Source organism: Molossus molossus, unplaced genomic scaffold, assembly GCF_014108415.1.
Source record: "Molossus molossus isolate mMolMol1 unplaced genomic scaffold, mMolMol1.p scaffold_m16_p_18, whole genome shotgun sequence".
Lineage (NCBI taxonomy): Eukaryota > Metazoa > Chordata > Mammalia > Chiroptera > Molossidae > Molossus > Molossus molossus.
Window position 1 is genome coordinate 11,294,277 of NW_023425353.1, and position 13,021 is coordinate 11,307,297.

The 13,021-nt window shown below is 48.2% G+C and overlaps 1 protein-coding gene across 17 annotated transcripts in view; it reads left to right on the forward strand.

Moving 5' to 3' along the window:
• CADPS (calcium dependent secretion activator) overlaps positions 1-13,021 on the forward strand; it is a 479,176-nt gene that overhangs the window by 312,757 nt on the left and 153,398 nt on the right. For all 17 annotated transcript variants that reach the window (XM_036266617.1, XM_036266610.1, XM_036266613.1 and 14 more), the window contains exons 10-11: positions 5,960-6,068; positions 11,993-12,205. In XM_036266617.1, coding sequence (XP_036122510.1) covers positions 5,960-6,068; positions 11,993-12,205 — 322 coding nt within the window. The remainder of the gene's footprint in view (positions 1-5,959; positions 6,069-11,992; positions 12,206-13,021) is intronic.

Sequence of the window (13,021 nt, forward strand, 5' to 3'; positions counted from 1 at the left end):
CCACCTGCCCTGGGTGTGGTGTAAACGCAGATGCCAAGGCCCCGCCAGGAGGCTCTGGGGCAGTCTTCTAGGATGAGGCCCGGGAAGCGGGTGCTCCCCAGCACCAGGAGACACTGGGTGCCCAGAGACCGCCTTTGGAGAAATGTTGCTTCCACGGTCACTAGCCCTTTGAGAGGGAGGCTCCCGTCCCCTTGGGCCAGCCGCTCTCAGACTTTGTTTTCTCCAAGAAGCTGAGCACCAGATACTAAACAGATGATTGCGTGCAAATGACATGACAAAGCCACCTCAGCCCTGTCTGTGAAATTCCAGTATTCCCTAAGATCATGGCTGTCACTCGACTCCAGGATTAGAGAAAAATGGGTCCTCCGCACCCCAAGTTAAACAGTGGCTGGATGCACTCCTTCTAAACCCCAGAGCTAGGACTGTCAGCAAACGGTGCTGAAGGTGACGGATCGGCCACCTGGAGCGCCTTCCCTGAGCGTGGGGGGGCACAGGAAGGGCTCGCCTCTGTCATCTTTCTGTTTTAAAATACTTTTCTTCTGTGCCCCAAAGGTTTCGGGTTAAAATCAGTTTTGGGTGGTCTTCAGCCAAAGTATTTCTGAGGTATTTTCCCCCTTTTAGCAACATACAAACCATAATATTCTGTGGCTTCTCTAATAATATGAATTGTTGCTTATATTTCCATGGTCTCGGAGTTTACAAGGCGGGCATCCAGTCGGTCTTCACGACCTTTCTGCACTACAGGGAGGACAGGTCTTTTCCCCTTTTACATGCGAGCGAGCGGAGGTTGAATGACTTGCCCAAAGCCCCTAGGCAGCCGGTGAAACCTAGCAGCTCTCCTGGCTCCAGAGGCCTTCCATGACTCCAAGCACGTAGGTGGGGATGAGTGCAGAGATCTTGTGTGTATGCAGTTTCTAGAACTCACTTGCCGTGCGTCAGATAGAACCAATGTGGTCCCGAAATCCACACCCTGTTCCGATTCCTTACAGACAATGTAATAGCTAAAAATAACAGAAAGAAAAAAATCCTCTGACTGTTCCAACTTTCAGAAAAATTACTAAATCTAAATGAGATAAAATATTGTCAAATAATTTAAAATGCCTCGGAACACAGCAGTTGTCACCAGGAAATAATATTTTAAAATGTTAGCCATGAAAATGAATTATAAGACATATAAGTCGTTGAGTGGTTTCTAACTCTGAATGAGTGTTTATTTTTCCCACTCAACTTCACAATTGCCCTAAAGGGCATTTATATTCATATTCTGGTTGCAAATGACAAAAATCAACCCACACTAGCTTAAGTTATAAAAGGAAAATTGTATGGTTAATTACATTAGTAATTCATTAAAGAGTCCTCTGGTATGGCTAGGTCCAGGGCTCAAACAAAGTCAATAAGACAGTCTCTCTGTCTACCATCTTTACTATACTTCCTCTGAGCTGGCTTCACTCTCAAGCAAGCTTTCTCTGCGTAATAAACTCTGGCCATTCACAGCTTAGAGCAGTTTAGCAGCCCCAGAGGAAACAAAGCTTGTCATTCCTAGTAGTTCTAGCAGAGGCCCCTATTGAGCTTTCATTGGCCCAAGGTGGTCATGTGCCCACCCCTGCACCAATCACTGCAGCCAAGGAGATGTGATACTGATGAGCCAGGCCTGCGCCACATGTCCACCTCCCCTACCTCCAGCTAAAGGCTCAGTTAGCCCTACACGGTCTCTATGGGCTGAAAGTGGGGAAGAGGGTGACACTCCAAGGAAAATCAGGATTCAGTTGCCAGAGGCAAATAAATGCTCTGCATGTAGACATTAAGAAATGTCCTAGATATTGTCACCTCCATTCAAAGATAATTAAACTGAGTCCCAGCAAAGTTAACTGAACTATCTGGGGTCACATACCTAAAAAATAACAGATCTAGGAATCAAATTCAGGTCTGTATGGCTCCAAACCCCATTATCCCTGCACTCCACCAAGCGGCCTTCATGCTAGCACTGCTCAAGAGTCTGACGTTTAGACTCTGATTCTTCATGCACAACCACGTCACATCAGAAATGGCCCTTGGTCCCATCACAGAAATGCTCTCCATCCTCAGAGCTTGGCTCAGGTGGTCAATGTTTCCGCAGGGAAACCTCCCCTGACCACCCAACTAGACCACATCCCCAAGCTCTTACAGTACCATGGATCTCTCTTTTTAATACTTATCACCATGGAAGTTACATATTTCTGAGATAATATAATTAATGTCTGCCTCCCTGCTGGGCATTAGGGCAGGAACCACCTCTGGTTTTGCACATCTTTGTATTCCCAGCACCCAACGTGCTACCTAGGTATTTGTTGAATGAATGAATGAATGAATGAATGAATGAATGAATGAATCTGCCATACGGAAAGAAGTCTTTCCTAAAATGTATGTGTGTGAACTATGGACAAGGGCTCGTGACCAGGGTTCAGTAAACATGGCAGCCGAATCATTCTCAAAGAGAGACAGTAAAGGCAAGAACAGAGGATTTAGACAAAATGTATTTCGTTAGTTGTATGTCCAAGTATTTTAGTCTTCCATGGGTGCTGGGAGGAAAAAGAAGGAGAGTCAGGGACAAGAAAGGACTGACAAGAAAGGACTGACCTTCCTATCTCATAAGTGGACTCTAGTTGCTAAATATAATTGAAACTCAGGCCAAACAACATTTCCAGACAGTTCTTATATGTTCAAACAGTGGTTCTCAAATTTTAGTGTACATTAAGAAATATCTGAGACAATTTTGAAAAATAGATTTCTGAGGTCCACCTGGACCTCAGCTTCTGTTTCAATTGGTCAGACTTAAAGAATCCCCCACTAGATACACTAGATACACTCTAAGAAATGTGGCCTGTCCACTCTTTATGAAATATTATTGTAAAATTTTCCTAGTTTAAATAAGTGGTTGGGGATGAGCTAAGGGGTTCCTTGTGTATCTGAGGTTTAGCTACCTTTAACACCAAAGCTGGAAGATTGTACCATCAGAAGTCCCCAAATTCAATTCTATGATTGCACGGAAAGGTGCGTACCAGCTGCAAGTCCCAAAGCTGTGAAAATTGTGGTCCTTTACACCCCTCGCTCCAGAGGGTGTTTTCAGATGTCTGCTGGTGATCTGAGATCACTATGTTTTCTCCTGTTCTAGTCCAGGCTGGGGTGGCTGACTCTGACTTCTACCTTGTGTTCTAGACCCTTCTGTGCTATCATTACAACAGTGCTCACTATGTCACTCATTTTTTTTCAAAATGCAGTTTAATAAGAATTCTACTGTGACAGGAAAACATGCATTTCGTTGGAAATGCCTTTCACTTAGTGATGTCTTGTGGATGCTTAAAAAAAAACAACTGCCAAACTTTTGCTATTCTTTCATCCTCAAGCACTCTGGGGAAACTGAGGTTCGCCACAAACTTGAAATAAGTAGAAATATTCACAGAGAAATCATCTTTTCTCCTCTCTTCTTTCATTTCCTAAAATAAGTTGCCAGATCCCAAATGAAAATGGTCCCAATATACCAACTATTTTAGCCCAGATTTTGTCAGGAACAACTTCAGCAGTATTACCAGAAGAGGGCAGCAGTGTACAGGGCTCCTGAAACAGGAGGAAAAATTGAAAAGCTCAGCGCAGGTAGTAATAGTAAATACATGATCTTGAAATAAAACCCTTCTGTTATAATTTTTTCTGTTCTCTAGTAAGTGTCTGCAACTGTCTGTTTGTTTGGCTAATCATCACATTAGCAAACTATCATGCCGTGTTACCAGAGTAGGTAAAAATCCCCGTCCAGCCTTTCCAGCGATATCTGTAATTACTGTCATGTCATGGGGATCCGCTATCTACAGGACCAGTAATGGTTTGGTGCTGTGCTTGGAGTAATATATATAAATTTGTGATAAAAAAAATACCTCTTTATTAGGTCATTCATACTCAACTTCTTAGAAACAGACACGGTTAGTGAACACCCACTATATGGTGGATTTTGCTTATGGGACGGGGAATAAAATCAAGATATATGACTCCCTATGCCGACTCTATATTAGAACGTTAGTGTCAAATGCCAGGAAACTGCTCACATCAATGCACATCCTGAGTTTTTCTGTGTGAGGGTCACACACACTGTATAAAGCCCTGCACTGCTCAGTGACCCTCTAGCACCAATGAGACACAGGCAAATACAGGTGAGGACTCGGAGACTTAGATAGGTGACAGCTTATCGGAGCTGAGATGGTGCCCCAGGCCTGTGTGACCACCAAGCCTGCACTCTTAAATCTCAATTTTAAGAGAAGAGGATGCTATTGGGTGTTCTGCTTATCCGGAGAATACTGCATGCCCACTTACGAAGATACCCTTAGTGGTCTGGCTGTGTGTTGCCCTTGAAGCCCATCAGGGCCTTGCAACATAAGGAACAGGTTCTGCAAACTATTGCCTGCATCATAAAGAAACAAAGTCATGCAGAAAGGTTTCCTCGGAAACCAACAGAGGGCAGCAACAGATCAACCAACCGGCAAACGTCTTCCTGCGGACTCCCTTTCTCTCACCCCTGGGCCCTCGGGCCTGCTGGGCAGGAGATGCCTGCAGGGCTTGAGAGCACCAATTTCTTGTCGCCTTTAAAAAAAAGACAAACTGCCCAGCTGGTTTGGCTCAGTAGGTAGATCATTGGCCCGGGGTCCAGAGAGACCCGGGTTCGGTTCCCGCTAAGGGCACGTACCTCGGTTCCAGTTTGTCCCCGGCCCTGGTTGGGGTCGTGCGGGTGGCAACCACTTGATGTGTCCCTTTCACGTCGATGTTTCTCTCTCTCCCTCTCTTTCTCTCCCTCCCTCCCACTCTATCTGAACAAAAAATGGAAAAATGTCCTCGGGTGAGGATAAAAAAAAAAAAATGACAAACTTCACCAGGAAGAAGGAAATGAAGAATGTCTCTATGTCCCCAGCAGGGGTCAAAGTTCACTTAGAAAATGTCTCTTTTAATAAGGGATTTGGCATTTTTTCGCCGACATTTGACATCAGTGGATGGTAAATATACCCACGAGCTTTTAGCCTGAAGCCTGAAGGATGCTCACTCTCCCACGGGCTCCTTACAGACGAGCAGATGCAGAGACGCTAAGTGTTCTTGCTGGGTCTGGATGCACAGTGGGGACAGGTCCTGAAGGCCAGCCTGCAGCCTCACAGTGCCCACCGGCACTGCGTGCCTACCCGTGTAGGTAGCAGGGCTGCAGCCAGGACAACAGCCGTGCCGTCAGGGTTAGGATGGCTCTTCCGTGACTGGCACCTAGCAATCGCGTGCTCATTGCTTATGACAGCATGTCACTCCCGCATTTGTCTGAGATGAACAGCAGACTTTTCACAGGAGCCAAAAACATTCCTTCAGTGGAAAGAGGGTGAGGGTGAGGGATGAAATGTGCCGCTTGATGCTGAGAATTGGCCTACAAAAAATGAAATGCTAAAAAAATATTTAAAGGTGGGGGCATAAATAAATGAAAGTGTAGTCCCTACCTTCTGACCAAAGGGCCTTTGTTATGTCTGTGAGCTTGGCAGTCTCAGCTAGGGCCACAATCAATTGCCACTATTCAACCAGATTTGACCTACAAAAATGCAATTTCATGCGGTTTATCTCCATTAAAATAACAGCAATAATGATAATAGAAAACTATCATTAAGCAGTTACTAAGCATCAGGAAATGAGTCTAAGTGCATTCCACATGTGAACTCATTCAATCCTCAAATTAAGTAAGTGAGGAGGTAGGTTCTCAGCTTATATCCAGTCTATAGATGAGATAAGAGAGGACCAGAGAGGCTGAGTAACTTGTTCCATGTCACACAGCCTGGAGGTGCTAACACTCAAGCTGAACCCAGCTCCTGCACACAGGGCCTCAGGGGAAAGGACATGCTCAAAGGCTGAGGGTTAATTCTAGGAAGATGGGCTCCAGGGACCCTGCCTCACAGTCTGTTTTTCCTCCCAGGTCAGTCAATACACCTTTGCCATGTGCAGTTATCGGGAGAAGAAGGCGGAGCCTCAGGAACTTCTGCAACTGGATGGCTACACTGTGGATTACACCGACCCCCAGCCAGGTACCCACCCACCTTATAGGCCCTTAACCCACAAAACTCCCCCTTCCCAAATCAATGCTTAGCTAATATTTGTTGGGCATTATTTTTCATGCTAGGCTTAAATAAAGTAAGCTGTGTTACCAGGATTTCACAGGTGACCAGGATAGCCACAGTCCCTGACCTTATGGAATTTCTAACTTGGCTGAGTAAATGCCATCCCAATCAAGAACTTTGATTTTATTCAAGCAAAAGAAAACTATATCTATCTATCTATCTATCTATCTATCTATCTATCTATATCTCATCTCTCTGTCTCTCTACCTCTCTATATACATACACACACACATAATATATATGTAATATGTAAGATATTATATTAATATACAATATATATTACATATATATTGTATATTATGAGCTGTGCCCATATCAAATATGTACTCTACCCTAGAATGCTAAGATTCCTGAAGAAGCCCTGTGTGTGCGTGGTTTTTCACCAGTGAGGTGTGGTTGTGTACTGTGATTCCATGTCCACGTGAACCTGCCCTGTACAACCACATCTGCTACCTGCAATTCGAGGCTGGCCGATGGCCCTGGAGAAGAAAGCCCTCCCTAAATGTCTTTTTCTTAAGACGACACCAGTCCACAGCATAGACATCCCAACTCTCAAGCCTTATGTGACTAGGAGAACCACACAAACGGCAGTATTTCTCATAAGTTCTACATCCTGCCCCTCACACCTCTCCCCCCACCACCACCCATTTTATCTTCTTCCCAGAAAGAAATGAATAGAAATCAGCCTCAAAGAACCTTCAAAATGGGGTGGGGGTGTGAAATCGGTTCAGCATATTAATGAACAACAAGCACCAACAGCCCTCTCCCAGCGTTTATTTTTATGCCAAATCTGCACAAGGGAAGCATTTCCAACCATACTGCATTATTTGGCCCAAACCCTTTTTCCTACTCCCAAACCGCTCTTCCACATGCAACAGAATACACATAAAAGAGAAAGAGTCTGAGAGGAGACGGGTGCTAACCTGACAGGGTGTGGCAGGGAAGGCCACCGGCCCAGCGCCCAGGGGAAGGGGCACCTTCCGAACCCAGCCCCAGGCCCAGGAGGCAGTCAGCGCCCCGCCAGAGCCTGACACAGCTGCCCGCACAGGCGTGCACGAAAGGCTGTCTGGGAACCGTCACAACAAAGACAGCCTAAAGTTTGAACAGTCCGTGCGCAGCTCACTGAGAGCACGTGGCTCCCAGGGTGTTCTGTGGTGGTCTGTGGCCTTCTCAGCCCACTGGGTTCCCTGCAGAGCACCCCCGTCTTTCCTAAGACCCCAGGGTACCGTGGAGGCTGAGGCCAGCATGAGAGGGGAAATGACCGCATCTCTGACAGTAACCCCGTAAAGCCAGTTCGCCACTTTCTCTCTCTCCAGGGTTGCCCCTGGCCCTCACCGCAGTCCCACCCACCAAGTGCAAAGGACCAGGTTGTCATCCTGCTCCGTAAAGGAAGGAGCTGGGCTGACACTCCGGGTCCAGCCGTGTCACCCTTGGCATTAGCAGGGAGCTATGCTGTTATTTTATCACATGGGAGCAGAAGCCTCTTCCTCAGGAGGGCAGGAGTTCTGTCTCCACGTCAAGGGAAGGTGCACAGATATCAGAAAAGCTCCTCTTCTTTTTGATCACATTAATCCCATGGGCTATAATTTATAAATTCTGTTACCAAAGATGGGAAAAATAATAAGCAGCTTCTTCTTTGCTTTCTGTATGCCAAGTCCTACTAATTTTCAAAGTAACGTTTGATTGAAAATGAGATTTGAATACTCCTAGTTGTCACGAGAAAAGTCTAACTCAGAATTTCTCGAAGAGTGCTTATTAAAAACAAGTGCCTGGGCCCCAGACCTAATCTATGAACCAGAAGGGGGGCCCAGAATCCTCATACATCCCTAAGCCTCATGGGGGTTCTACGCACAGTGGTTGGCCAGCTGGAGGGAGAAGTGAGGTGCAGCTTGGCCAAGGTCCACACAGAGGTGAGGAGCCTCCCCAGCTGCCCCTGGAAGGGGCGTGCAAGCGGACAGGACGTCTGAGACCGTGTGTCCCCCTCCTCTTCTCGGCTCTATCCAGGTGGTCAGTGGGCCCGGCTGGCAGAGGTGTGTACGGGGCAGGTGGCCCTGCAGCTGTGGGTGACCTTGGCTTGTGCCGGCCTGGGACCCAGTGGTCACCCAGACACCAGCATTGGCACTGAATTCACGTTAGCTGTTTAGAGCTCTTGAAATAGTAGTTGGGGGAATTGCTGGCTGACTACGCCAGTCCCACGTACAGGATACTCCTTTCATCTGACGACGGGAACGCTTCGCTTTGCCTTTCCCTGGCACAGTTCGGAGAGCGAGACAATCTCTTAATTCCTATTAGAATAGGGGACGAAGTTTTCAAATAAAAGGATATTCATTCAAAACAATTCGGTCGCACAATTTAAACCACGGAACTAAATCTTCGACCACTTGACCGTGTGTGCTGTGGGCCAGTCTCTGCCCCAGGGAGCCGGTCAGCGCTCCTTGCCTGGCCTGCCTCCGTCCATCCCCCGACAGGCCCTCTGGCCCTTGCCAAGGCAGTACCGTGGGGACCCCACGGGGAGCCCGTGCACCGTCGCACAAGGCATTTTGCAGGTTCAGGCCCCGGGAACTGCCGCACTAAGACCGTCCAAGACTCTGCTCGCCCTGCTTCCTGTCACGCGGTGTTCCATATGCGCTCTGCTCTCTCCTTCCTCCTGTCGGTGTGTCCTGGCCGCCACGCTTGCGGGACATCTCCACCGCTGTCCTTGTCATGGCTGCTGCTGCTCTAGGGGTTTCTCTGCAGTCGCCAGCCCTGGGTCAGGCAGCCAAGAGTGGACGCCCAGCTCTGACGCTCCGAGCCCCGCTCTGTGTCCACGGGCTAGTGACTGCCCTCTCCGACTCAGTTTTCTTGTTTATAAAATGGGGATGCTAGCACTTATCTCACAGGGCTGTTGGGAGGATTAAAAGAACATTGAAAACTTCTTAGCATCTCTCTCTCTGCCTGTCCCCTTTGAGACAACCCCGTGAACTGACTTTCTGACAGTAGCTGCAGCCCGAGGGTGGAGGGAGCGGGCCGGGTCCCCCAGCGATGTCTGCCTGCCGTTCGCTGCCCCCTCACAGCAGCTCCTCCCAGAGGTCACCATGCCCTAAACTGCAGAGGCCTGTCCGCCACTCTCTGAGCTCCTCTTGCTCCCTTCTCGGGTCTTAACTCATCCCTCGAAGCTTTGCTCCTTCCTCCTGCCCCCTTGGGGGTTTTCCTTCTTATCATACATTTCATCAGGTTTTCCCAGCTTGCCGACTGTCCGCACTCCTACCCAACTTCCATGTTGTAAAACTCTCCTTAAAAAATCAGGAAAAATATTTCCTCATCATTATAACCACCAAAAACCTTCCATTGAAAATGCTGCACCACTAGGCCCTCCATATGCAGAAGCAGCCCCTCCTTGTTCTAGAATCCCCGGGAAATCCACGTGCAGACCTCTGAACACACACTCTGCGGAATCGGCCCGAGTTTACATTCTCGACAGAATGGCAAAGTCTTCGCCTCTCCTCCTTCAGTGCCAAGTGTCAAGCTGATTGGTGGCTGAGCCTTGTTGGAAGTTTGGGGCTGCTGCTCACTCCAATCAGTCTCTCAATTTTAACTGATAATTGGGGAGAAGATAAGGAACCTGATGAGGATATGAAGCTTTGTATCTGGCCAGAGAGTTCCAGTAACCCCAAAATACCAGCTTTGGGACTCTGTTGACATATACAAAGTAACTTTGGCCCAAGTTCAAAGAGAGGCTTCCTCCTCGCTTTCTCTGAGTGTTAACCTTGAGAACTGCCCATGGGAAAAGATGGGTCTGTGAGCAGTCCTTCCCTCAGGAAGCACTTGTGGAGCGCCTGGTATATGGCATGTACTATTCTAGGTACCAGGGACATGACAGTGAACAAACAGACAAAACCTGTCCTTACGAGGTAAAGAGATACGTAGCTTTAAGACGGGGATAAGGACCATGGAGAAAGGTCGAGCAGGGTGAGAGAGATGAGCAGGGAGGGGAGGCGGAGGGGAGGCTTGCCCAAGAAGGGACATTGGAGTGAAGACGAAGGAAGCGAGGCTGTGGGCCACACAGACGTCTGGAGGACGCGTGGTCGAGGCCCCGGAAACAGCGAAGTGCTGAGGTGAGAACTCCCTGGAGTGTGCAAGGACCTGCAAGAGGCCGCGTAGCCTGCAGAGAAGTGAGTGCGTGTACCTCTGAGAGAGAGGAGGGCAGGGTCGCGGGGTCAGCGCCTGGGGCCTTGCGGGCCTTGTCAGGACCTGGACTGTGCCCGAGTGCCCTGTGGAGTCGCTGGCAGGTTTGAAGCAGAGGGGATGACATGACCTGACTCTCCCGCTAACCCCGGCACCCCTGACGGCAGAACGTGAGGATGAGGGCAGACGGATCAGATCAGAGGCCGTGAAATAATCCAGATGGGAGGCGAGCCTGGCTAGATGCGGGGTAGCAGCACCGGGGTGACCTCCTGAAGAATGAGTGCCGTGGGAATTCCTCTGGGAGCGACTGGCGAGGACCACAGGGGGAGGCGAGAGCTTGAGCGGCTGGAGGGATGAGCTCAGCTGACTGAGGGCAGAGGAGTCTGGGAGAAAGGCCGGGAGCTCGGTGTTGGATATAATAAGCATGGGGTGTCTATTAGATATCCATGGAGAGAAGTCAAGAAAACCATAGATGTTCAGGTCTGCAATTCACAGGGAGACGTCCAGGATGGAGGTAGAAACATGGGGACCGTGAGCATATTCACGGTATTGAGAGTGGATAGCAGCACCGGAAGAGACGATGTAGATAGGACAAGAAGAGGTCCGAAAGCAGAATCCCGGGATGCGCCAACGTTTAAAGGGCAGGAGGAAGAGGGGGAACCCCCAAACAAGACTGACAAGCAGCAGCCAGAGAGGGAGGAAGAAAGCAGGTGACCTGGGGCCAAGTGAAGAAAGCATTTCAAAGAGAATGGAGTGAGTGTCAGATTTTGCTGAAAGGAAGATGGATAGACTAAAATGAGGGCTTGGAATTGATCATTGGGTTCAGACATGTGGGGGTCACTGGGGACCTTGTCAAGCTTCAGTGGGGCAGTAGCCTGATTGGAGGGGCTGTAAGGCAGAAGAGGAGAGAGGCCCCTGGTATCTGAAGTGTGGTCCTTGAACCCACACCATCTGCATGGTCTGGAGCTTGTTAGATGCACAGGCCCTCGGGCTCTCCCCTGACCCATTGAAGCAGAAGCTGCCTTCTAACAAGACGCGCAGGGGACTCGCTCAGGCGCTGAAACTCGACCAACCCTGGTCCATGTCCCTGGCATTGTAAAGAGAAAGGGATAGGGCTCAAGAGATGTTTTTGTTGTTGTTTGTTTGTTTAAAAGATGAGAGAAATAGCTCTCACTGGTTAGAGCGTCAGCCTGCGGACCAAAGAGTCACGGTCAAGGGCACATACCTCAGTTGTGGTTCATCCCTGGCCCTGGTCAGGGTTGTGCAGGAAGCAACCAATTGATGTCTCTCTCTCTCTCTCCCCCTCCCGCCCTCCCTCCCTCCCTTCTTCTCCTTCTTACTCTATCTGAAGATAAATGGAAAAATTTCCTTGGGTGAGGATTTAAAAAACAAAGATGAGAGAATAATAGTATATTTATAGGCAGGTGTTTACCTAGCCAGTAGACAGTTTGCTTGGCAATTCTGTTCCCAGCCAGACAAAGAGAGACAAAAGCCAGATTCAAAGACGCCTCTTTCACACCATGGCCCTCTCTGGCCGACCGGGTGTCAGCCTTCCCACTGGAGTCCTCTGGCCCACGGAAAAGCAGCAGAAACCTCCTTCCTCAGGGCTCGGTCAGGCCAAGAACACTGCAGCTCAGCTCAGCAGTTTGTGTTCCCTGTTACTGCAGGTCTGGAGGGTGGCCGAGCCTTCTTCAATGCAGTCAAAGAAGGAGACACCGTGATATTCGCCAGTGACGACGAGCAAGACCGCATCCTGTGGGTCCAAGCCATGTACCGGGCCACCGGGCAGTCGCACAAGCCTGTGCCCCCGACCCAGGTCCAGAAACTCAACGCCAAAGGGGGGAATGTGCCTCAGCTGGATGCCCCCATCTCCCAATTCTGTAAGTAAATACGCCATTTGTTCAAAATAGTTCTGTAGAGTAAATCTTGCAAAGTTGAATTAGAAAAATCTAGTGGCTTTAATATTACCCATAAAATCATATTTGCTGGAAAAAACAACAACAGTGAATTCAGGGGGAAAAGTTGGGACAAAAATGTTAGATGACAGTAATTTTAAAGTGCAATACTTGACACTTTAAGGACTAAACAAAGGGAAGTATATTTAGGTGGATTTGTATCTCTTTGTAAGAGTTTGGAATTTACAACCAAACATGTATTTGTTTGAGTCTCAAAAATAGTACATTACTATGTCCTTGCCTCATTTCTTTCTATTAAAATAGGGCTTGATTTGAGCAAATTTAAATCTGCAATTTAGAGCCATTTAAAAATAAATGATGACATTATCACACGAAGTAGAAAAAAGCAAACAAACAAATAAAAACCAGGATACCTAAAATCCCATTCTGAGCCAAAAGACCAGAGCACGCAAGTGAAACCATCTCTTCCAATCGCCCTACTCCTATCGCAGCTTCTTCTCTTCTGACTCTGCATCCGTTTTAACTCCTTTCCTCCTTGCCGTGTCTTCTTGCTACCTAGATAGTTTCATCTCCCCACCCTTCTGCTGGTCAGGGTCAGATGACCCAGCGCACCCCAAAGATGTCCGTTAGAACAGAGAAGGTGATGACATCGGGAGCCTACAGCACCCAATGAAGTAATTCATTTTAGTTGCAAACATTAACCCTAAATAGTGACTTTTGCCTTGATTACCAAGTCGATTGGAGACAGCTCAGGGACAAGGCAGTTTTTAGCACTAAGCA